Raw genomic sequence first — 26870 nt, 5'->3', positions numbered from 1 at the left:
AACCCAGGCTTAACCACTGAGGCTGGTTGAGTGACCTATCATGGCATGACGTATACACCGTACCTAATTTGGTGTACCATAAGGCTAGTGAATTTGCACAGTGGCAGTCTCCATTTCATGGTGGCACACTCAACCTCCTTTTTTTAAAGTCAACTTTTTGTCTAGCTGAAGAAAGTTAAAGTTTGTTTTGTTCAATGACATCACTAGAACACATTGATTTATTAATAATTGGCAATTGTATGTCAAACATTTGGTAATTTTGATATAATCTTTGAGAAGAAACCTGCTATATTTTTCTATTAGTAGCAAGGGATCTATTATATGCAGCATCCCACTGACTGGATAGCACATGCCGCAGCCTTTGATATACCAGCCATCCGCATTTGCTGGAGTGAGAAATAATCCAACAGACCCGCTGATGGGATCGATCCTAAAACAATCAGGAAATATACAGGTATAGTGCGAGAACCTCACCCTAACCTTAACACTGGGAGGAGGGGGGGGGGTGGTAACGGTCGGATATTTTAGCGATGTAAAAACGGAGTGCGCACCTTTACGCTACCAGTAGCTTTTTTTTTTTTTTACGTAGGCCTACAAGGAAGGACTTTCCTTTGGCACTGTCACTAACCCTAACTCTATTTATTATAAGTATTTATAATGTTCTTTATACTTGACAGTGCCAAAGGAAAGTCCTATCCGGCTGTCAAAATAAAACCTGAGATTTCAAAGCCTTTGCCAAAATCTGTGCTCCATCCATAGTTTCCGCAATATTTTCGTCACCTTTGGCCGTCGCCATTTTGTAGATCATGTGATCGCTTAGTTTATCAAGATAAACGTCTCCGGCACGATATTGATTATTGTGATGTTTATTACTGTGCCGTAGGTCCAATCAATGTCAAAATGTAAAAAAAAAAAAAAAAACGGACCGTAGATGTTTACCTTGGTGAACTAGTTATCGCTTACAGCAATCATTGAGCATTGGTCATGTTTAGTGTTGATTGTCGTCCGTAGGCCTACGGTATATAATTACTATATCTAAAACTTAGGCCTACTCCTGCCCCGAGTCAGGCCCTTGATCACACCAGAGACCGGACTCGTGGTAGGCGTGTTCGAAATCCCTGTGGTAGGCCTACATGAGTACTGGTCTACCTATCTGAAACAAAGTATATCTGTGCATATAACAAAAATAGATATCAAAGATTCCCGCTCAAATAGTTGAAATACAACAACAATCCTATGTTTGACGTTAAATACCTTCACATCGATAATTTTCGAGCTCCCTGATAAATCTTTTTTTTTTTTTTTTTAAATCACATGTTAATGAAATACGTATTTAATCGGAACACACACACGCACGCACACATACACACACACCACCACCACCAACCCCCACACCTGATCACTCCCTACACAATCACCCACACCACACCATCACGACCACCACCCCACACACATCTCACCATCACCATCACCCACCCACACACTCACATATATACACACACACACCTCACCAATACCATCACATACACACACACACACACACAATCACACACACACACACACACACACACACACACCTCACCACCATGGGCGTCAATCCGGCTTTAAAGGTGGGGGGGGGGCGGGGGGGGGGAGACGTGTTAGTGTTGGTTTGTGTGTGTGTGTGTGCACATTAGTGGTTAAACTTGAAAAAAATTGTTTTTTTTTATTGCTGTTGTTGGTGGTGGTGGTGGTCGTGTTGTTGCTTTTGCTAAACGAAAAGGGGGGGGGGGGGGGGGGATTTATATAGATTGTCCCCCGGCGTTGAAAAGTGAGGGGGACGCGTCCCCCCTGTCCGCCACCGATCGACGCCCATGCTCACCACTACCCCCTCGCATATGATCATCACATTATTAGAGTAGCCTACAGGCACACATGTACTACAAAGAACTACGTCATGCATTATATACTCTTCAAAACAAAAAAGTAGGGGAACTCTAATAAGAATTTACAATTGCCAAAATTGTAAGGTATATTAGCTGCGGGGAATGGTTATATGATAATAGTGAATTAATTGGGCATACATTACAACCGGTAGTTCAGTATTACAGTAGGTTTTATGACCACCAAAGATCTTAAAGGACGATTGGGGTCAGAAGTGAAATTTGAAAGTTGACGGTTTGTTATCATTAAATCGCAAATTCAAACAATAAAAATGACTAAAAACAAAACAATAACACCTGTATGATCAACAGAATGAAAAAGATTGACAGAAATAATGTTTCACAGTGATTAATCGACCTTCCTGGAAATTGTCAAAATCGATAATGACACCCCACGCACGTGTACAGGGCAACTGCGTGATGCACGTGCAAACTATGGAATGTGTTTCGGTGTGTTGATAAACAGACCTGAACATTCTTTACTACGAAGTCTGTGGTCAAAACGTATGTTCGGTCTAATAGTTGATATTATCATTAATATTTCAGGTTCCCCTACTTTTTTTTGAAGAGTATATATTAAATCTTTCCAATGGTTCGCGTAAACACTATCGGAGATTCATGGTTGAATGCCATCGACAGCACGACTTTGTCGCAACATCTCTTGGGTACAAAATGCCTAGAGACATGACATGAATCAACTGCATTCAGGTTTGAATACATTATTTATCAGTGTAGTGAAGCTATACTGTCTTTTTAAAACAAATCTATAGACAGGAATAACCTGCATTCAAAACACACAGAGATTTGTTTTACATAGAAACAATTAAACTTTGTGCCTTTGAGATAAATGATTATATATGAAATTTGTTATGCGTTGGGTTTGTTTTTTGTGAATATGTAAAGAAAAACAACAATGAATAAGAATTAAATGTAATATTAGCAAAACACACACACACACACACACACACACACACACACACACACACACGCACGCACGCACGCACGCACGCACGCACACACACCAAACAAAAACAAAAACAAAACCAAAACAAAACAAAAACACCCTAGGCTTTATAGACCGGGAGCCAGGTGAGATTTAATTGTTGCGAGAGCTCCAAAAGGTCTGAGGTGGTTGAGGTGTATAGGGACCCCAACTGACTACAGAAACCCAATTCTTAAGTAAATATAGTGCGGGAGTAAATAGGGGGCCCTACTGAAATTACCCCCGAAATGGGATTTAATTGTTGTGAAAGTTCCATCCAAAATTCCTTTGCTACTTATTAGAGGACATCTCACTGAGCCCAAATCCACAACTTAAGAAAAAATATTTTGCGGGAAAGGCTACTTAAGAAAGACTCTAATTAGTGCTAATTAGGGATTTAATTGTTGTGAAAGTTCCATCCTTGGAACCAAATGTAAAATGTAGAGTATGCTCACCCGATTCAGAATTACCAATTTAAGAAAAAAAAGATTGCGGGAAAGTGCACTTAAGAAGAGGTCAAATGCTAATTAGTGCTAATTATGGATTTAATTGTTGTGAAAGTTCCATCCAAAATTCCTTTGCTATTTGGTAGAGGACATGTCACTGAGCTCAAATCCACTGCTTAAAAAAAAATATTTTGCTGGAAAGGCTACTTAAGAAAGACTAATTAGTGCTAATTAGGGATTTAATTGTTGTGAAAGTTCCATCCTTGGAACCAAATGTAAAATGTAGAGTATGCTCACCCGATTCAGAATTACCAATTTAAGAAAAAAAATATTGCGGGAAAGTGCACTTAAGAAGAGGTCAAATGCTAATTAGTGCTAATTATGGATTTAATTGTTGTGAAAGTTCCATCCAAAATTCCTTTGCTATTTGGTAGAGGACATGTCACTGAGCTCAAATCCACTGCTTAAAAAAAAATATTTTGCGGGAAAGGCTACTTAAGAAAGACTCTAATTAGTGCTAATTAGGGATTTAATTGTTGTGAAACTTCCATCCTTGAAACCAAATGTGAAATGCTCACCTGATTCAGACAAGATAATGACTTACAGCATCAATGTGAAAGGTGGGTTTTTATCTTTAGAACATGGACATGTAGTATATCAATGGATAGCTTTTGGTGAGTATTGTACAGATAAGTCAATATTATGTATGACTATGGTATACAGTCATAAAACATGTTAATAGCAATTTTTTTGCTGAGAGATGTGCGCCATCTTGTCACTGTAAAATGTTTTTTTTAGACTGCTAATTGGAGACCATCCATAAAGTGTTTTTGTTTTCAAAATTGGGGATTTTTTTTATTACCCTGCTCCATGTACACCATTTGTATATTTATCATCATTACTCCCCCCCCCCCCCCCCCCCCCCCCCCCACGCGTGTTCAGGTGTAAATTAATCTTCGATACTGAAAAGTACATCGGACACAATTAGGAGCATGGACTGCATCCATCTGACACCAATAAAATAATACATTTTGAGGTATGTACCCATCCCCATGTAATGCCCGACCCCTCCCCCTCCTTCTGGGCAAATGTACTTTATAGATGGCCCCTTTTTGCAAGGCAAAACATATTAAATATATGTTTTTTTAAAGAGTTAATAACAAATAGTTTTCGACCATGCAGCCTGTCACAATACAGCAAATACTAGTATGTCATAAAAGTGGTTACACCCCCTGTACCACCAGGATCTGCTTGTGTAACACACTGACATGTCTCTACATAATAGAAAAGCCTTAAAACATTTCAACACCATTTCTTGCAGCGACATAAATGTAATTTGTGACATGCATTAATGGCCTACAGTAGAATTGTCCACACTGACTTCTACCTCTCCTTGGGGGCAGGATCTAACTCAGTAAGTACAGCGTTCGCCTGAGATGCTTGAGTCGAAGGATTGAATCCCCTAGGTGAACCCAAGTTTTTCCTGCCTCAGCCTGTGCCCCGCGCCTGGTACCCAAAACAAAAACTTATAGCGGTTTCCTCTTAGATTATATGACCAAATGTTTGACATCCACTAGCCAGTCATTGAACAAAACAAACTTTCTATGTTACTCCAACGCAGAACCAAGAAAACTATCCATTGTGTGTATTTGGATTTTAGAATGTCCTTCACTGACAGCATCACCTACTTAAAGCAAAATGTGTCTGTATTTGACAAGAAATGTAATAAAGCCTGGAACAGTCTTCCTTCAAGACAGATGCTGTTGTTCTTTGGATTTATTATAAACTAGAAGTCATTTGAAGAAAAGATTATAGAAGCCATTCCTTCATAAATATATCATACTTGTCATTGCCCATCTTAATAAGTCTGTTCATCATATCATTGAAAGTGTGGACTTCAACGCCTCATCTATTTGCTGCTTTCTTTAAATATATTTTCCATATGTCCCAATCTGATATTTCTCAGAATTTTTTTCTGTGTATTTGGTCTATTCATGGTGTCTAAAATATTTCAACTTTTGACCAGTCTTCATAGATGACTCCAGCTCTGCTACCACCTTTCATAGAAGCATTATTCTCCTCATGCTCCTGGTCAATAGCAACAGCAGAGAATGGTTATCATGTTGCTTTTTTATTGTGAAGCACCCTGCCAAAATTCAGCATATACATCAACATTTTTATTCATTAAGTGTCGCCAAATAGTCTGCAAATGCAATGAACAGTCACCTAGTTTATGTTCTTTCAAGAAACCAATAATGATAAAATACTCTAGTATTGTATGCCAAAATGAAGTTTGCTTTTCAAATGCTTAAAGAAAGAGCATTATTTTTATTTCCAACTGCAGAACTAAAAAAACAAAATTGGGAACAGGGTTCATGATTCAGCTTCTATGATTGCAGCAGTCTTTGACTGATGAAGTATTATAAATCATACATGTCTTCTACTGCTAGGAGGGGTGGGGATGCGTCACATTAGTGACTTTTGGGAAAGGAATCTGTCGATCCTGAAGAGGCAACTCCAGCCTATATATACTAGGACATCCCCTAATTCACTGCCCATCATGAATATAGATCTGCTACCACTTTTGAAATGCGCTGCCATCTTCATATGAAACGCATCCGAAAAACACAATTAGTGATATTCACTATGACTTAATAGACATATACATTCAATACGTTTATCATTGGCATACAAAGGGTGTTCCAGGATAATTATGAATATTTGATTAGGATTCAGAATGCGAACTTCCGTTTTCACTACACACATTGAGTGATGATAGGCAGCATTACAAAAACAGGAATACAAGAGAAATGATAGTCACATTCCTCTCAGGGTGGTACTCCCTGACTGATGGTTATCGTGGAATATAGCCACAAAATAATCTCATCTACGTCAAAACCATACCATTCAAAAATTATTCCTGGTACATTGACTCATATGACCTACGAGGTTCACGCCTGCAATGTGTGCATTAGGCATATGTACTAACCAGTGTAATATGAATCCTGCGATGTTCGCAACATAATATGTAAGTCACTTTCCCCAAAGAGATATGGTGGACATATCCCTTCTCTTCTTCTTCTTCTTCTGCGTTCAAACACTGTTGGTTAGGGCTCTTAATTTAGATCAGAAATTTGTATGTTCCCGATGAATTGTGTGGTGTTGATCAGTTCACATTTGGTTTCCCATAGATTGTTTCTAAAGTGCATTGGTATTGACCAAGAGGTGTTCTTCAATAAATAGTGTTTGGTGGCATTAATTCTGATGCTGCCCTTGAAATACTAGTCTAGTATAAACTATGTTAGCTATTTAAAGAAAAAACCAAACATGAAATTGTCATTAAGCAGTAAATTACAAGATGTGTAATGGACTTATATATGTAAATCTGTGTTATTAAGTGTGTATATAGCAATAAATACTCGTATGTTCAATTCTGACACCTACATGTATACTGGCTTATGGCAGCCAAAATGACCATTTTGAAAATGGCTGCCACAACAATCACCGAATAAATCTCCAACGTTGCTATTTCAAAAATATTTCCTAAGATATGTCCTAAAATGCAAAATGGCATGTTTCTATCATCAAAGACACACGTTTGTCCTTGATGATGATGAATTGAATGATGATGTTAATATTGAGTGAAACCTTTTAGTTGAAATGCACACATAATATTTAAGGGCAGGTAATATACAATGTAGTATGCTCACTATAATACAAAATGTCGTATATTCTCTTAATTTACTTAAGAAATAGAGATAATTTAGGCATATATAAATTGTATACCGGGTAATATAAACTAAATCCGCATAGGTTTTTAGAAGGAAAAATAGAAACGTTTTAAAACTATATTTAATTAAAAATGGCTATTAACATGTTTTATGACTCTGTATACCATATTCAGACATAATATGTTTTTTTTTCTTAAATTGGTAATTCTGAATCAGGTGAGCATACTTTACATTTTAATTTGGTTTCAAGGATGAAAGTTTCACAACAATTAAATCCCTAATTAGCACTAATTAGAGTCTTTCTTAAGTAGCCTTTCCCGCAAAATATTTTTTCTTAAGAAGTGGATTTAGGCTCAGTGACATGTCCTCTACCAAATAGCAAAGGAATTTTGGATGGAACTTTCACAACAATTAAATCCCTAATTAGCACTAATAAGCATTTGACACTTCTTAAGTGCACTTTCCCGCAATATTTTTTTCTTAAATTGGTAATTCTGAATCGGGTGAGCATGCTCTACATTTTACATTTGGTTCCAAGGATAGAACTTTCACAACAATTAAATCCCTAATTAGCACTAATTAGTGTCTTTCTTAAGCAGCCTTTCCCACAAAATATTTTTTCTTAAGCAGTGGATTTGGGCTCAGTGAGATGTCCTCTACCAAATAGCAAAGGAATTTTGGATGGAACTTTCACAACAATTAAATCCCTAATTAGCATTAATTAGCACTTGACCTCTTCTTAAGTGCACTTTCCCCCGCAATATTTTTTTTCTTAAATTGGTAATTCTGAATCGGGTGAGCATACTCTACATCATTTACATTTGGTTCCAAGGATGGAACTTTCACAACAATTAAATCCCTAAATTAGCACTAATTAGAGTCTTTCTTCCTTAAGTAGCCTTTCCCGCAAAATATTTTTTCTTAAGTTGTGGATTTGGGTTCAGTGAGATGTCCTCTAATAAGTAGCAAAGGAATTTTGGATGGAACTTTCACAACAATTAAATCTATTTCGGGGGTAATTTCAGTAGGGCCCCCTATTTACTCCCGCACTATATTTACTTAAGAATTGGGTTTCTGTAGTCAGTTGGGGTCCCTATACACCTCAACCACCTCAAACCTTTCGGAACTCTCGCAACAATTAAATCTCACCTAGCTCCCGGTCTATTAAACAATTGAACAGGGCACTTATACTTTTGTCGCTCAGATTTGTAATCATGTCAAATATGCATAGGCGCACGGGCTCCCAGTTTTATAGGAGGGCAGCCTTCTTTTTGCCCGAATTAAACGAAAATGCCCGAATCTGGATAACAACATTTATTCATATTAGCATTACTGCCAAACAGGTTTATAGGGTTGCCAATGAACCACTATGCCTTTTTACATTGATTCGAACTAATATTGTGGGTAGAATGATGGGAAAACATGGTGAAAAGGTTTCAACTTAGCTCATTTTGCCCGATAACCTCTATCGTTTTTGCTCGAATACGAGGATTTGCAGCCCCCCCTCCCCTGCCCCCCCATCTCGTACGCTTGTGCAGGTCTGTCTCACTATTATCTGAACTCTTGTTTCAGGGGCGGGCTTTAGATCAATCGGTTGAGTGCTTGTTCGAGGTGCTTTCGTCGCAGGATCGAACCACCTCGGTTGATCCTTTCAACTGATTGTTTTTCTCTCGTTCCAACCAGTGCACCACAACTGGTCAAAGGCCGTGGTATGTGTTTCCTATCTGTGGGAAAGTCCATATAAAAGATTCCTTGCTGCATTAAAAACATATGCAGCGGGTTTCCTCTAAAGGCTACAGTCAGAAATACCAAATGTTTGACATGATATCCAATAGTTGTTCCGACGCCATATAACCGTAAATAAAAATGTGTTGAGTGTGTCGTGAAATAAACCATTTCCTTCGTTTCCAATAGCCCCTGCGCGTGCTGTAACCTCACCGTGGTGCAGGGGTGTAACATTCTCTTTGACAATGGCCAATACAGCACAAATCCCCTTGTTGTTTTCGAGATATAAATGAAAATTTGAGTAAAAGTCAGTATCTATCTGTGATATTTGTATTTTTGCAGTTCTTTACACTGTTTTTATTTAAATATTGAATTTTTATATTGATGTTGATCATCACTTTATTTGTTTGCATTACCATAGTTTGACACCCAATAGCCGATGTATTTTTCGTGCTGGGGTGTCGTTAAACATTCATTCATTCATTCATTCATTTCCAATAGTTGGTGATTAATTAATCAATGTGTTCTGGTGATGTCGTTACACAAAAATAAACTGTTCTGTTCCTCGTGGTAGTGAAAGCGTTGCACCATTCTAGAAAAGCTTCTTCAATAAATGTTTTTAAATAAGTTTTGTATAAGCATTGACCAGTGGTGTTATTTTTTTAAAAAGTATATGCTCTTTACTGCTTATACAGGCATGTGGTATCTGTTTAAAAAAATAAAAGCTGAAATGATAGTTAAGAAGCTGAAATTTCTATACTGTATCAAAATAAAGGTATTTTTGTTAGCATTTCAGATCAAATCCAATCTACTTTGTGATAACAACTGTACACACCAAAAAGCTTAAATTTTTTATAAAAGCTGAAAAATCACATCTCTGGTTTATGTTGTGTTAGGTATCGTAGTTTCATCAAGGTTTTGTCTTAAACAGTTTTACCACGGCTCCGTACACTGTGTTTTAACCCCACAATATATGTTTATAAATCTTAATCTGACGTACAATATCCAATAGCCGATTTTTCTTTGTTCTAGGATGTCAATAAGCATTCATCTATTCTAAATTTGGACATGCTTAACGCTTTTTGAGGTGCTCAAACAAATAAAATGTCATTGAAATCAATAAAATTGCTGGGGGTTTTGTGGGGTTTATTGGTAGTGGTAGCACTTTTCTATTACCATGACCACTATGTCTTTTAATGACCCCCAGGGAGAAAGTCAATACATTGACATTTCAAATCAATGAATGTGTTGTAAAAACCAACTAACATGCTGATTGTTTACCAATAACGTTATGATGACAATGGCCCATCGATCACTGAGCAGGTCATGTTGTCGTCTGCGCAACGGAGAGATAGGATGAGTTCGATTGGACACTTTGTGATGAGCTCCTGTCATTGTAAAGACGCAAGCGTTCACGTGAAACATCACCAAAACAAACACCGACATCCATGACAACATCTCGCTGGCGTAACCATGACAAGTTTTGTCAGTATAATATACATAAAAAGTCGATGTTATGGGATTCACTTCTCGCAGCAACCACGTTACGGTCTTGGTGAGAAACCTGTCTAGAGTAGAGCCCTCTTCAGCTTGGTTTAAAAGATCCAACCAATCATGGTAGGGTGATCATTTTACTTCTGAATCTTCCAATAATATGATCTTTCAAGAGCTTCCATTCTTCTTCTTATTCTTCTTTTACTTCCTCTTCTTTTTTGTTGTTGTTGTTGATGTTTTTAGGGAAGGAGATGGTGTGTGGGGGTTTTTTAAAATGTTTTTTTGGTGTGTGTTTTTTATTGTTTTTAAATCTTGCAATTTGTGGTACTAATATTCTATGAATGTCTATGAAAAAATAACGAAGCTCTATAATTTACTTAGAATTTTTTTAATTTGGATATATTTCTTTAATTTTAATATTAAAAGAAGAGATAGTAGGGGTTGGGTTTTTGGGTTTTTTTTTTAACGACGCCACTAGAGTACATTGATGTTTATCTTATCATCGGCTATTGGACGTCTTCCACATGGTCATTCTGACACTGGTTTTTTAGAGGAAACCCGCTGTCGCCACATAGACTACTCTTTTACGACTGGCAGCAAGGGGTCTTTTTTGCGCTTCCCACAGGCAGGATAGCACAAACCATGGCCTTTGTTGAACCAGTTATGGATCACTGGTCGGTGCAAGTGGTTTACACCTACCCATTGAGCCTAGCGGAGCACTCACTCAGGGTTTGGAGTCGGTATCTGGATTAAATATCCCATGCCTCGACTGGGATCCGAACTCAGTACCTACCAGCATGTAGACCGATGACCTAACCACGACGCCACCGAGGCCGGTAGATAGTAGTTTGGTCTAACGATTAAACATTCACAATCCTCAGGGTTGTCACCCCAATACATGAGTTATATATGGTTTTAAAGCCTACCAAGAGACATGATCGGAAACTTTATTGCTTGTTATAATTTATTGCTTTAAAAACACACCAATCGCTAGGCGCGATACGAAAACGTCAGTGATGTATCTAATTAAAGGGACATTCCTGAGTTTTTCTGCATTGTAAGATGTTTCCGACTAATAAAATAGTTCTACGATTCAACTTACATATTAAATATATTTTCTTGTTTAAAATATCAGTGTCTGTATATTCAATGTGTTTCTGGTCGTCTTAATATTTGTAAGAATCCCAAACTGGAATTTGTCTTCAAATAATTTCGTACGTACGAAAAAAACTATATTTTAGGAAATAAAATGAAATTTAACCTTTTACAAATATTAGAACGATCAGAAACACATTTAATATACAACCAATAATATTTGATGCAGAAAAATATATTTGATTGATATTGCAGCAAACTCGGGAATGTCCCTTTAAGTCAAATTATTTATCCACGCGAAGGCTTTGAGAAATTTTTTATTCCAATAACCGGGTCTGGTCTAACGAATATTATGACGCAATTTACGTGTGTGGTTTAGTTTAGATTTGTTGAATACAGAAACGGCGTGTCAGTTAATCTTCTTAGTGTGAATTCGTGATCAATCTGTATTTCAAATTTATATATAGCAAGCGCGAGGGTAGATGGATCTGAGTCAAACCAATATGCCAATCGTATGTTGAGCAGTCACTAAAATGAAGGTTCAAAATGTCATTCATTTTGTAGTTCATTGTACTAAAGTACCCTCGTAAATGAGATGGATACAAAATAGAGGTATCCGCATACATATTTATATATTTAAAATTTAAATTTTGAGTGTAAATTACATCGTTAAAGACCCACCTTAAAAACTATGTTGGTCTGGAGTACTTTTGGTTGGAATCTACAGCTTCTTCCTTTGAATACTCATTTCTGTACACACGACATGTGGTGTTTCCGACTGCCCCGATGTTTATAGAAGCTCGTAGGGCGTAGGCGGTTTCGACCGTAGGATGGTTTAAGTTTGTTCTGGGACCCCCCCCCCCTACACCCCCCCCCCACCCCCCCCCCCCCTCGATTGGTGACACTGAAGTTCCAGATAGGGACAGTGTTCCTTCTTGATTTACCCAATAAATAATCCTGTGAGGCTTGAGTCCAATCTTCCCCCGTGTCCTCCCTAGGGCTAAATTATATTTGTTTAAGGAACGCCCGATCAAAAATAGCGCATGCTATAAATTATTTAAATAGTATGTTAAGGGATAGGAATATTATTGTTAATTTATTATTTTAGATTGCGCTTTCTAAATTTGATATATTTGTTTTTAGTAAAATCCCATTTCCCCCATTAATGTAAATATTCAAAATTATGCCCTTAGTATTTCTGTCCCGGGTCGGATCGCTGGCTATCCAGAAACCGGACCCGGGATGGAAACGCCTGAAACCTTAGTGGTATAGGGGCATGCAAAAATACTCTTAAGTCTAAGCATAGAAGCTCAAATTGGTATTTTTAGTTGAACTTTTGGCGCGCTACAAAATCTGAATAAAACTGAGCTTTTGGGTAATTACTTATTATAAGTGTTTACAAGTACAATGTATATTATATTTTTTGAATCGTCGGCCTGTTGGCCATTCAAAACTTCAACAGATCGACAGAATATAAGGATTTATTCATTTCCAAATTAGAATACTTTGGGTTGAGACAATCTAAACCTTGGTTGATTAAACAGATATTTGTATGCTATACTGTATACATGTATACTCTTTGATAGTCCACATTTCAGTATCATACTTGTACAAATTTAACGTATTATTAGTAAATATGTAAAACAAAATCCGAATTTTATAGAAGTTGTAATAAAACTTAACTGAAATTTAAAAATCGATTCACAAATAAACAAACCATTTTGTTGTCATGTCTATTTATTTATATTTTAATAATGAGCGCATTTGGTACTAAATATGAAGAGAGACAATTCTGATATATAGAGCAGTAGGGTGGATGAGGGTGGGTATTCCTGTCGGCCCCATTAACTCTAATTTTCTAACCATCCATCCATCCATCCATCCATCCATCCACCATTTCCCTCCTCTAAAGAAACAAAACAGAACACTGACAATATTTAATCAATCGCCTTTAATTAATAACAATAACGATAAGTGAGACAGCGGTTCTGATCAATACCCAGCTCAGAAGACTCACCATTAAGTCACGGTTTGTTTGTCAGACGCTGATAGTGGAGGATTCTGTTGCATATCAACAATAAAAGAGTTTTACTAAAAATCCATAGTGGCAGGAGACACTTAGTGCAGTGCTACTGATGCATATCACTATTGTTCTGTTCATCAAACAACTTTTTTTTTTCTTTCCAGGCAAGATAAATAAGTATGTACTTTTTAAAACGTGCAAAACAGAAAATCGAATTTGTTCTCTTTAATTTCAGTTTCATAATGTGTGCGCGTGCGCGCACACGTGTTTATAAATGTATAATGTACAGGTATATATGTATGTATGTATTGATGTATAAATATCTATATATTGTATGTATGTCGAGGTTGACTGTTGCATACACAGATATTAACACACTGGCGCAGGGGATAATTAAATCCTTTCTGGCCTCACAATTTGTCCCATGCCGTCGCTGGGACTCGAACGTGTGGCACCGAATCTCCTGCAAATTGCAAACTAACCACGATGCGCTCTGAGCTATTGAGGCATCCATAAAAAGGATGCACGGGGCCGACAATCTACGCGATCTATCCCGCTTACGTGCATGAAACAGTAGGCAGACCTGGCACTGGCTGGTATGTATTTCTGTATGCATATCCCTATATTGTATGTATGTCGAGGTTGACTGTTACTTATATAGATATTAACGCACTGGCGCAGGCGATAATTAAATCCATTCTGGCCTCGCATGCATGTATGTATGTATCTATGTATGTATGTATCTATGTACATGCATATATGTGTGTCTATGTATTTGCAGACACAAACACAGTTATACACTAGACACACACACACACACACACACACACACACACACACACACACACACACACAAACACACACTGACACGCAAACACGTACATAAACGTTATTCCTTTGTTTTCTCAGAGAGAGTGCATCAGCATACATATTGGCCAGGCCGGAACTCAGATCGGCAATGCATGCTGGGAACTGTACTGTCTGGAGCACGGTATTCAGCCGGACGGCCAGATGCCGTCAGACAAGACGATTGGCGGAGGGGACGACTCGTTCAACACGTTCTTCAGTGAAACCGGCGCCGGCAAGCATGTGCCCCGGGCCATCTTCGCCGACCTGGAACCTACAGTCATTGGTAAGACATGACGTCGGCACGTTATCTCCCCTGTTCCATCCACTGAGTCCTCCCTCCATTACCACCGATGCTGCTCGTCTGGTGGTGATATTTTCTATACTAATGTGGTAAGGGCTGTAGGAAAGTACATCTAAAAAGACCTCTTACTACTAGCTTATGCAGCGGTTAGGTTGCATCTTATGTTATTCTCTGTCAAGACTGTACCTGAATAGGGTTTTCTGTTTTGCACTCATTTATAAGCGTTATTATATTATGTTCTGGACATGTACCCCATACACCATAGTGCATTTGGACAGATCTCCCTCTTAAAGGGACATTCCTGAGTTTGCTGCATTGTAAGATGTTTCCGACTAATACAATATTTCTATGATTAAACTTACATATTAAATATATTTCTTGTTTAGACATTTTAGAAAATAAAATGAAATTTAACCTAGTAAATTTTTTAGAACGATCAGAAACACGTTTAATATACAGACACTAATATTTTATGCATAAAAATATACTTGATATGTAATTACAATCGTTAAAAAGTCTCTGTTAGTCGATAACATGTTTAAAATTGCAGCAAACTCAGCAATGTCCCTTTAACGACCAGTTTCCCAGTAATTTCCCACCAAAGGCCAGGTGTCAAAATAATCAAGCTAAACTTCAAACAGCTGCAGTTTAAAATGTGTCGAGGCGTCATTAAAGAATTATTCCTTTCTTTTATGCACAACATCCCCATTACTTACAAGGGACCAGACATTAACACAAGTAGTTTTAGTCCAGCAGCCGAGGAGATTAACTTAGTTTTGTCCGTTGTTGTTTTTATGAGCGGGATTTAACTGTCGGTTGAGGTACTTGCGTCACAGGATCGAACCATCGATTGTCTTTTTTTTTATTCGTTCCAACCAGTGCATCACAGCTGGTCAAGGACTGTGGTATGTGCTTTCTTGTCTGCTGGAAGGTGCATTTAAAAGATCCCTAGCTGCTAATGGAAAAATGTAACGGGTTTACTCTGATGACTACGAGTCAGAATAACCAAATGTTTGACATCCAATAGCTGATTATTAATTAATCAATGTGCTCTTGTGGTGTCGTAAAACAAAACAAACTTTAACTTTTAAATTTTTATTAGTTTTCATTATTCATCTCTAGCAGGTGGGTGTAGAGTTTTGACCTTTGGGGAAATTGAGAGAAAATCCAAGATGGCCACCATGAAAATCAACTTATTCACGTATCTTTACAACCAAAAGAGATAAAAACCATGACTTAACGGTCTTTTTATGTTTTCTAAGGGGAATACGATTCTACCATCTAAATGACAAAACATAAATTTTTACTTTTTAGATGAAGTTCGTACTGGCACGTATCGTCAACTGTTCCACCCGGAGCAGCTGATCAGCGGGAAGGAGGACGCCGCCAACAACTACGCCCGCGGCCACTACACCGTCGGCAAGGAGATGGTGGACGTCGTGCTCGACAAAATCCGCAAACTCGCCGATGCGTGCACAGGTCTTCAAGGCTTTCTTATATTCCACAGTTTCGGCGGAGGCACTGGATCCGGGTTCTGTGCCTTGCTCGTGGAACGCCTCTCCATCGACTACGGCAAGAAGTCCAAGCTGGAGTTCGCCATCTACCCCGCGCCCCAGATCTCCACGGCTGTCGTAGAGCCTTACAACTCAATCCTGACGACCCACACGACACTGGAACACACCGATGTGGCCTTCATGGTGGATAACGAAGCCATCTACGACATCTGTCGCCGGAATCTGGACATCAGCAGGCCGACGTACACGAATCTGAATCGACTAATCAGTCAGATCGTCAGCAGCATTACGGCGTCACTGAGGTTCGACGGCGCCCTCAACGTCGACCTGACCGAGTTTCAGACCAACCTGGTGCCTTACCCTCGAATCCACTTCCCTCTGGCCACCTACGCGCCTGTCATCTCGGCCGAGAAAGCGTACCACGAGCAGCTGACTGTGGCTGAGCTGACCAACGCCTGCTTCGAGCCGGCCAACCAGATGGTCAAGTGCGACCCTCGTCACGGGAAATACATGGCCTGCTGCCTGCTCTACCGAGGTGACGTTGTTCCCAAGGACGTCAACGCCGCCATCGCCACCATCAAGACCAAGAGGACCATCCAGTTCGTCGACTGGTGTCCCACTGGGTTCAAGGTCGGGATCAACTACCAACCACCCACCGTGGTTCCTGGAGGCGACCTGGCCAAGGTCCAGCGAGCTGTTTCAATGCTGAGCAACACGACCGCAATTGCCGAGCCGTGGGCTCGTCTGAATCACAAGTTTGACCTGATGTACGCCAAGCGCGCCTTCGTACACTGGTACGTCGGTGAGGGTATGGAGGAGGGGGAGTTCTCGGAGGCTCGCGAGGATCTGGCTGCCCTGGAAAAGGACTATGAAGAGGTGGGAATGGAATCGACGGAGGGTGAAGCTGAAGATGACAACGATGAATACTAGAGAAGAGCGAATATCGCACAGAACCGAAGATGAACAATTACCCTTTCCTTCTCGTCGTCTATAAAATACACAGTCTCCAACTTTTATAAACCTATGTAAACAGGGTTGGCTTTTTTTCGAATATAAATTTTTGCACATCGAATGTGTTTTTGTCATTCTGATGCTAGTAGAGAGCCAAACATTTCAAAACATATAAGCTATTTACACCAGATCTGTTTATGGACAGTGTTTTTAACCAATGGCAATTAAAATCCACTCGCATGTCCGGTGACCCATTTTGGCAGTACACTTGCTAACTTACAAATAAGTCATTTGACCATTACAATACACAACAGGAAAAAATATTATTTTTTATATTTATTTGGCCATAAACATGTTAAAGTATTAAGCTAGACATTACTGCAGAATACAATGTGGTAGAGAGTAACAAATAACTGTTTAATTAAAATGCTTACGACTTTTAAACAAAACTAAATTCAGATGTTAACAAGTGTAACATGTACTGATTAAAATGTAAGTAATAAGTTTGTGTATGAACAACATGTTAATATGATAGTCCAGTCAATTTATGAATAACCCACAACAAATTGCAACAGAAATGATTTCTTCGCCATTCATCTCAGAAAGGCTAAAAAGAAACAAATAAAAAGTCCTCCTAACCCCAAGTTGTGGAACAGTGCCTAATTTGCATAAATCAAATATGGCCGCCATAATGTTGGTCATAATGCAAATTTTTACCAAAATTCCACTTCTGGGAGTACTGCTAAAGCAATACATGTCCCCTACCAGGCCCAACAATTTGCCAACCCTCCTAAGTCCAATGACCAAACTTGTTCCTGAACAGCATATGATAAATCAAGACATAAGCTTTCAGCACAATATCCTGAGACATTCCAAAAAACTGGACCGGAAAACAAATATTTGAATCTACTAAGGTCAAGGGCCATAACTCAAAAATGGGTAATTTGCCATGAATAAATCTGTTGCTATTTTAACACTATTTGACCAATGGGCCTACAGTTTTCATTGAATGTGGCAGATATCATTGGGGGGGGGGGGGGGGGGGGGGGGGGACCTAGCTTTTGGCATCGCATGGGGTTTTGTTTACTTACAGTTTTGAATATGTTGCTATTTTAACAATATTTGACATATCTACCTACAAGTATTACTAAAAATGGCAAATATATATAAATGCATTATCAGCGCATACTTTGCCACTCTTTACTGAAAGAAATCTGTTGATACAATCTAACACAAACATTTCCACTGCTAAAATAAACATAATCGTCTGCATGTTGACCATAAGGTTATTGTAGAATGTCTAAACAATTAAAGCTGATAGTGTACTTGGCATAGTATAATGGAGATACGGCATTTTTGGAATTGCATTTAGGTCTATTTTTACCTATAGTCAGTTTAAAGACAGCAATCATATGTATGTAGTGTTGTTTCACACATATGAATATTATAATATTTGGTAATCTTTTATAATGTATTCATCATATGATTCATCATCTTCCTGCAGGCTTGTGCACAACTCTCTGCACTGTCCACATCTAGTGGAACAACTCCGCCCGTTCTTCCTGCAGAAACACTCTCTGGTATTATATCCCATTTTGCAATTACACCTAACAGTCTCCAACAGTGATGTTGGGGCTGGTCCGTCGTTTGTTATGACTGACATGCATTTCCCTCCTTTGTTCGTACCATTCCCAATCCTATTATTTTATGCAGTCTCCGTGTGCCACCCACTGTTGTACTTGCATGCATACATGCATGCTGTGAACTTGGCACTTCATACATGATGTACATTGTACTTCTGCCTACTTATGGTGAAAACTTTGAAGTTGGGTATTAACTATTTTATGTCTTGTCTGATTTGTTTGTGACTGCTTCAGTGCAAGTCATGTTTATATATATCTTAACATATGTTATAATAATGCATACCGATGGATGATCGGACAACGACGACCATACAGTGCCAGCAAGATGTTTGTCAGTCATCGAGTAAAAAGCTTTGGCACTTTACTTCGCTCAACAACATATTCGCTGAAGAGCAGAATCGAAACAACTTCAAACGACCTACTTGCCCACCTGCGGTGTACAAATGTGTACGTCAAATCTGTATGTGTAAATCGCTGGCACAAGCTACTGTATATTATGTAATCAGTGTGTATGTGATGTTTAAATATGTTCTATGGATGACTGATCTGAAACAAAAATCTATTAACAGAGTTTGACACTTGATTATTCTTTCATTTCAATGTCAATGTACAGACAATTATAAAATTTACGCAAAACATTATCAAATAACCAAATGAATTTAACACAACCACCCCCCCCAAAAAAAAAACCCGACAAAAAACAACAACAAAAAACCCACACAAAAAACCTAACAGTTTTAGAACATTTAGTTTATACACCGTAAAAAATAAACATGAGCTCATATTCCAGCACACAATACAAGTTGCAATAAAAAATATAATATAACTTAAAAGTTAAGTTAAATATCTTTTTATGTCAAACTGTTAAAATATTTTGCTAAATGTGATAACTAACTACAGTAGTATAAAATACATGACCAACTAGTTGACTAGAAAAAGGCCATTTATTGGTGATATAATAAATGACGAGAACTGACAATATTCATATACATATCTATCTAGTTGCATAACATCAGTATATGTAATAAATAAATTTGACACTATTATCACTAATAAATTCAAAGACGCCACCATATTGTGAACCTCACAATATACCCAAATAACTTTTAAGTTCATCATCATCTTCAGATAATCCGGACGAGGGCGCGATGTGCCCGTGTTTCTAATGACTACGGAGGCATACTTTTCCGACATAAAATAAAAACTAGATGTCCTGAAATACAGTTCCCTACATTCTACAAGTAAAAGGGGCGAGACGTAGCCCAGTGGTAAAGCGCTCACCTGATGCGCGGTCTGTCTGGCTATTTCTGGTATATGAGAGGCGGTGGTATATGCTATCATGTCTGTGGGATAGGACATATAAAAGATCCCATGCTACTAATAGGACAATGTAGCAGGTTTCCTCTTTAAGACTATATGTCAAAATGACCAAATGTTCGACATATAATAGTCGATAATTAATAAATCAATGTGCTCTAGTGCTGTCGTTAAACAAAACACACTTTAACTTTAACTTTAAAAGTAAAATTCATCATGACAAATGCTGGTAAATGTAAAACATTTTAAATGTATATTCGTTAAATATATAGACGCCTCAGTAGTGCTGCCCCGGAAAACGTGGCACGAAGTGATAAGAAAGGAATGTAGGAATGCACCGTAGATTCATTAGTCCAATTATAATGGACATGTCGCAAACGATTTCCGCAAGAAATTATATCACAAACGTTACAAATATATAAAACAAATTCAACTTTTAAACATTTATAAATAGGACTAATTTTAAGGCCAGCTAAATTCCCACCTCTATTTTATGATATGTAATACTAACGTGAACCTGCCCTAACGTAACGAAAACACACCGGAAACAAGCGTGATGGAACCAGCTCTACACAGCTTAATGTAACTACATTTTGGACTTCGACATATGAGTCTAATAATATATAAGCAAAATATACAAAAATATTGTATTATTGACACCACTAATCCACAAACTAACAAATTACAAAAATATTAAAGGGACATTCCCGAGTTTGCTGCAATTTTTATGATGTTATCGACTAACAGAGACGTTTTAACGATTGTAATTACATATCAAATATATTTTTCTGCATAAAATATTAGTGGCTGTATATTAAATGTATTTCTGGTCGTTCTAATATCTGTACTAGGTTAAATTTCATTTTATTTCCTAATATATATTTTTTTCGTACGTAGAAAATTATTTCAAAACAAAATCCAGTTTGGGCTTCTTACAAATATTAAGACGACCAGAAACACATTGAATATACAGACACTGATATTCTAAACAAGAAAATATATTTAATATGTAAGTTTAAGTGTAGAAATATTTTATTAGTCGGAAACATCTTACCATGTAGCAAACTCAGGAATGTCCCTTTAAAGTTGGCAATAGGCAAAGGTGTTAACGTGCACATTCAGAGCAAGCTGTTGTAACGCACGCCTCTCTTGTCCAGGACAGGAAAGGATGGGGGTGAAGGAGGGACCGCCTGCACTGGCAGGTGCAAGGGAGCACCAGCAGTCCAACCAAGTTGGTAGCAGGCGGAGGGTGGAATGGTGCTATGTAATTTGGAGCGTCCCGTAGGATTAAGCCAAAGAGAAAAGGTGCGCATTTTCGTGAGGAAAAGTTGGCGCAATTTTGATGGTCGTTCTGAATGAAAACGTTAGAGAGCAACATATAGGTTTTGATTTTAGTTGGCCGAGAGTAGCTCATATTAATGTATTAAATATATTCTTTAAATACCCACAATATTACCGTAAACCTGTCAAACAATAACTTCTAAATTTTACTTATCTAATGGAATGAATGAATGTTTAACGACACAGCATATATTATATACACAATGTTTTAGTGTGGGCTTAGTAGGCTGGTTGAGTTGCAAAAACAGATATCAGTCATTCCATCTGGCCACAAATGTTTTATTTTTAGTACAGTATGATGTTCTTTCTAAAATACAATATTTGTGTACAGTACGTTTAAGTTGCTCAAAATGAAAACATTTCTTTGTGAATTTAGAATGAAATATAAACTGGTTTACCATAATAATAATAATAATATTTAATATTTAGGTTTTTTTTGCCAAGATGAAAATCGTTCAGAGACAAAAATAAGAGTGGCTATCCTTATCCATTCTTGCAACCTTTTAAACAATAACCTGCACAATAAAATAATAAATACAAATATGATTCAACTGACTCATTACAGAATCTAGTTTGGAATAGATATTAGTTTAATATCAAATAAAAACATATTTGTTGGAAGAATTATTTTAATTATTTGTTAAATATCGAGTTGACAAAAAATCGACATTTGTTAAGGCATGCATCAATCATAACATTTATAAGACATTTGTTATGGAACGCATCAATCATAACATTTATAAGACATTTGTTATGGAACGCAACAAACATAACATTTATAAGACATTTGTTAAGGCATGCATCAATCGTAACATTTATCTTTCACTGTTTAAATGTATTTTAAATATACAGTTAAGTAATATAATCGCCACGTATATTGTATTTACATAGAAGAGGGCTTCGTAAGTGGTCAAACGTGTCTGATTCTTTTGTTCTTTGTACAATAAAATATGTTTTCAATCAATCAATCACAACATTACACGGTAAACAAAATGGCCACTTCAGGATCCTATCAAATAGTTCGTGAACGTTAGCGAAACGTTAGCTGACTGAACTTGGGGCAGATGTACGCAAAATGTGAGGCATCTTTCTCCATCGCTGATACCTGTCTAGAGTACAGATTACAGAACTTGTTAAGTTCATTATTTGCATTTAAAAGACACATTTATCAGCAAAAACATGAACATACATTGACGCTGCAATATTTGAAATATTCCACAAAATATGAGAAGTCAGGCATCCGTTTGCCCACTCTTGCATACGTCTGTGATGGATGCAATGTGGATCAATGGATTCCTGCCCCGAGTCAAGAGTCAAACCCCCGATCTTATCGGAAGCCGGACTCGGATAGGCGTGTTCGAAACCATAGGGGTATATGGACACGTTAAATTCCTAGTCAAGTCAAGTCAAGTGGATCAATGAAGCATTGTATATCAAATACCATGGTATGTGTTGTCCTGCTTGTGGATGGTGCATACAAAAGATCCCTTGTCAGAATTACCAGTGATTAATACATCTATGTTCTTTACAGATTCCGTTAAACAAAACAATCCCCATCGCTAACCACAGGTGATACATGAAACGAAACTCGCCTAGTTATTAGTTCCAGTAGAGTTACCTTCTTCTAGTGTTTCAGCTATTGAATTTAATTCACACTCTTTTAAACCTCGAATAAGTGCTTCTTTAGTTGCCAACGTTCCTTCCTTTCGTTCCCAAACGGAGAACATTTCATAAGCTTGCATCTGCAAATCAACATGATGACGATTCACACAATGATCGATATCCTTCGTCAACAATCCCAGAGCCAGCGCTAGACGCTGCCAGTTAGACCCAAGTTCAGCGGAGACCTTTTTAAAAACTGCCAAAAGTTCGCCTACAAAGCAAACAAAACAAAGATATATCACTGAACATGGCAGCACAAATTAATTTTAAAAATAATATTCTGCATGTTACTTCGTTGAATAACAGAGTACTATCAAAATGCAGGTGAATCTTAAATAGTTGTGTAGGAACTAAACGACAATGCTAATTTCGGCGCATTATCTTATATATTGGTGCATGTGTATACGTGCCAAAAAAACCCCTAAAAACCCAACAACCCTGCTGAATATGGAATTGTCTGAAAAGCAAGGGATCTGTAGTTTTAATATTTGACTCTCATTACTAAATGGATATTGGCCACATTCAGTGAAAATTGTAGGCCCATAGATCGAATATTGTTAAAATAGCAACAGATTGAAAATAGTAAGTAAAAAAGACTCGACGCCAAAAGCTACTTATTTATTTACCATTGTTTACAGCACGGCTTTATTGGCGGATAATATACAAAAGGACAACATAGAAGAGAAATGGCAAGAAATCACGTTGGAAGAAAGAAAAAAAAAGAATTCTTCATGGAAACACATTTAAGGGCTGTTTGCGAGTAAGACGGTGGAGATACTGAAGAGCCGTAGCTAGCAGTTACGACTCCCCCCCCCCCCCGAAAATCCGGAAAAAATTATAGAAACTTAAAGAATATTCTCTTCTTAACTGTTTAAGGAGTTTTAGACTATTAACTACTCAGTTGCCCCCCCCCCCCCCCCCCCAAACAAAATCCTAGCTACGGCCGTGCACTGACCAATTTTTCAAGTAAACAAAGGTAGATAACTTAGCGTTTGGCGTAGCATTGTTTTACTTTAAAATTTTAATCTGTTGTTAATTTAACAATGTTTGACCAATGGGCCTACAATTTTTACTGAATGTGGCAAATATCCATATAGTAATGAATGTGAAATATTAAAATTACAGGGCCAATACGTCTTAGACATTTCATTATTCAGTAGGATTATAGTGTTTTGGGGGACACTTAGCTTTTGGCGTCTCATTTGTTGACGTAGAAGTTTAAATCTGTTGCTATTTTAACAATATTTTACCTACGGGCCTATAATTTTCACTGAATGTGGCAAATATCCATATAGTAATGGATGTGGAATAACAGAGTTACTGTCCTATAATAATTCTATATTCAGTGGGGTTATTGTTTTTTGGTGGACACCCGATATATACCATCAACATCCCAAACAACATTCGGATAACGACAAAAACATAAATTCCATAGTTATTATTATTATACATTTTTATTATTATACATTTTTAAGTCACGGTACGTGGAATAAAATATATTCCAATCAGTTAACGTCAATAATCAACAACGTGGACGTAAAGCGAATCCATATAATAAACAAAAGTGTAACACCATCCAGTAAACTGGAAAGTGTGTGTGTTACGATTCTGTGTTCAGAGACATGTGTTTGAGAAAACAAACCGAATGGAATTTGATGCCTACCGCAGTTGGGGACGTCGACCACTCACGCACGCGCGCACACACACACACGCACCCACGCGTAGCCATAAATCTGAAGAAAGAAAACGTCGCTCGTTTTAAGTCAACACCAGGGCCCGTGCTTATAACACTTTTAGTCTATAGTCCGTCCCATCATTGTATAAAAACATTTTTTGGGGGTAAATAACTTATGTATGCAATTTACAAATCAATCGGCTCGGACATAAATAATTTGTAGTAAATTACATAGTATGAATAAAATGCGATGGCCGTGGGACGGACGATAGACTCCATCTTAAATGAAGGAAGGAAGGAAGGAAGGAAATGTTTTATTTAACGACGCACATAACACATTTTATCCATCTTAAATGACGTCACACGCAAGCAATGTATATGGCGTTGCCATTACGATACCGTATCAGCGCCATACCTTCTGTATTTAATGTTTTGTCAAAACAGCTTATAGTAACGAGCGTTATTTAGTGAAGAACGTACACACGTATTCCAAGACGTTTAAAAGTAAATTTACCTCTTTACCGACGTTCTTACCTTTATATGGCATTAACCCGTGTGACGTATTTGTGCTTGTTGAGATCAATTTGGTGCAGACTTGAAATGAAGGTTCTTTATTTCCTGACGCTGATAGTCCTGCCAAGTCTGTACTGGAAAGACTGTTGTGGTAGGCATGTGACTCGGCATTTATAACTCTGCCGTCAACAGTTCTTACTATCTCTTTCTGATACAAACTCTGCACAGCCACTACCTGACTGGCTGGGTTATCCGCCATTGTTGAACCTGTCACTGTCTGTGTGGTTTTTTGCATCAAAGTGGTACATGTAGAATTCTGGGTTTCGGTTTCAAGGTTTCCATCTTCAGGAGTAGTATTTGAAATGAGTGCGAACTTTTCGGTTTCGCTGAAACATTTTGAAATGTGCTGCACCAACATTCCAGACTGGGTGTGCACGGCGACTTCTGTGGATGAAGACATGCTTTCACCCATGCACTGCATATCATTTTTCATCTTGAATCCATCTTTAAATACATTTGTTTGATGGACATCTGCTAATTGTATTCCCTTGGGAATAGTTTCTCTTTCATCAAACTGCTGTGTACTCTCTGGCATCGAATCCCCTTGGGCATCATCTGCGAAACATTCAAAACAATGCTTTATTATCTAGCAAAAAGTTTGTTCTAGCAAACGTAGATCGCCATAATGATCAGGTCAAAACGTATAATTAATACATTTTTCTATAATGAATAAAAAACCAAAACAAAAAATCACATCAACCTGCCCCCCCCCCCCCCCCCCCCCAAAAGAAGAGAAGAAGTCCGCCGTGAACTTAAATAATGACAAACTATGCCTCAAGATATTGAGTTGAAATATTGTGTATAGCCTTATTATGTACTGTTACAGATCAAGTTTGACTTTCGTGGCGAGTTACCCATTTTTCTCAGAGTTCTGGCGCTTGAACTTACCCAGTTCGTTAAAACAAAATATTCTAAAAACATACGTCAGTTAGAATAATGTTACCTACAACAGTCAGTATGTAAAAACTGCATGCTATATTGACACTGTTTTGACAGTTGTGGTTAATGATAACTGAATTACAATTTAATGCATATAACAATGCATGCAATATTACTGACAGTTTTCACAATAATGATAAAATTCTGTATTACAATTTAATACACTCCTACCTCTATATTAGTAATTATATACAGTGACAATAAATTTCTCTGTGCAACCATAGGCGTACGGGCTCCCATTTTTGTAGGGGGGTGGGGGCAGGTTGGTTTTTCCCCGAATTAAACAAAAATTCCCGAATGGAAATACATGGTAAAAAAATCTCAGGTTAGCATATTTTTCCCGAAAATCTTATATAATTTTTGCCCGAATTTGAGGTTTTGCTCCAGCACGGGGGGGGGGGGGGGAGGGGGGGGGAGGAGGAGGAGGGGGGGGGGGGCAATGGTTTAAACAGAAAGAAAACCCCACAACGAATAAAAATAAAATTTCGACCATCAAAATTGTTTTCTTAATTTTTGTGCAAAAAATAGATGTAAACATCACATTTGAGTGATCAACTTATTATTTCTATGTGGTTTATTTATACATTTGTAATTAGAAGAAAAAAAAATTGCAAATGGTGTAAACTGTAATATAATAAAAAATTTACACATTTTCATTATAAAAGTGTTTGCAATCTAAATTCTAGA

At 37.7% G+C, this 26870-nt stretch overlaps 3 protein-coding genes across 4 annotated transcripts in view; 1 reads left to right on the top strand and 2 right to left on the bottom strand.

Moving 5' to 3' along the window:
- Positions 1–1072, bottom strand: part of LOC121382197 (2-hydroxyacyl-CoA lyase 1-like) — a 29686-nt gene extending 28614 nt beyond the window's left edge. The window contains exon 1 of the mRNA XM_041511720.1: positions 964–1072. Within this exon, the coding sequence (XP_041367654.1) occupies positions 964–972 (9 nt within the window). The 5' untranslated portion in view covers positions 973–1072. The remainder of the gene's footprint in view (positions 1–963) is intronic.
- Positions 404–17154, top strand: LOC121382198 (tubulin alpha-1B chain-like). Of its 2 annotated transcripts, none has more exons than XM_041511722.1 (3): positions 404–454; positions 14328–14550; positions 15883–17154. In XM_041511722.1, exons 1-3 carry the CDS (start codon positions 419–421, stop codon positions 17010–17012), a joined length of 1389 nt encoding a protein of 462 aa, XP_041367656.1. In that variant the 5' UTR covers positions 404–418; the 3' UTR covers positions 17013–17154. The 2 variants fall into 2 exon arrangements, with proteins under 2 accessions (XP_041367656.1, XP_041367657.1); XM_041511723.1 differs by lacking the exon at positions 404–454 and adding an exon at positions 10276–10423.
- Positions 17155–21674: 4520 nt separating this feature from the next.
- LOC121380654 overlaps positions 21675–26870 on the bottom strand; it is a 97060-nt gene continuing 91864 nt past the window's right edge. Inside the window, exons 2-3 of the mRNA XM_041509584.1 lie at positions 25206–25799; positions 21675–23207 (exon numbers count right to left, since the gene is read on the bottom strand). Of these exons, the coding sequence (XP_041365518.1) occupies positions 22927–23207; positions 25206–25799 (875 nt within the window). The 3' untranslated portion in view covers positions 21675–22926. The remainder of the gene's footprint in view (positions 23208–25205; positions 25800–26870) is intronic.

Source organism: Gigantopelta aegis, chromosome 9 (assembly GCF_016097555.1).
Source record: "Gigantopelta aegis isolate Gae_Host chromosome 9, Gae_host_genome, whole genome shotgun sequence".
NCBI lineage: Eukaryota > Metazoa > Mollusca > Gastropoda > Neomphalida > Peltospiridae > Gigantopelta > Gigantopelta aegis.
Note: the sequence above shows the minus strand (reverse complement) of the source record. Positions and strands in the feature narration are given on the sequence as shown.

Excerpts from the sequence above, each read along its gene's own strand:
- LOC121382198 (XM_041511722.1), top strand. The coding sequence starts at position 419 with ATGGGATCGATCCTAAAACAATCAGGAAATATACAG. Across the intron at positions 455-14,327 it reads AACAATCAGGAAATATACAG|AGAGAGTGCATCAGCATACA; the intron begins GTATAGTGCGAG and ends TTGTTTTCTCAG. Across the intron at positions 14,551-15,882 it reads CCTGGAACCTACAGTCATTG|ATGAAGTTCGTACTGGCACG; the intron begins GTAAGACATGAC and ends TTTACTTTTTAG.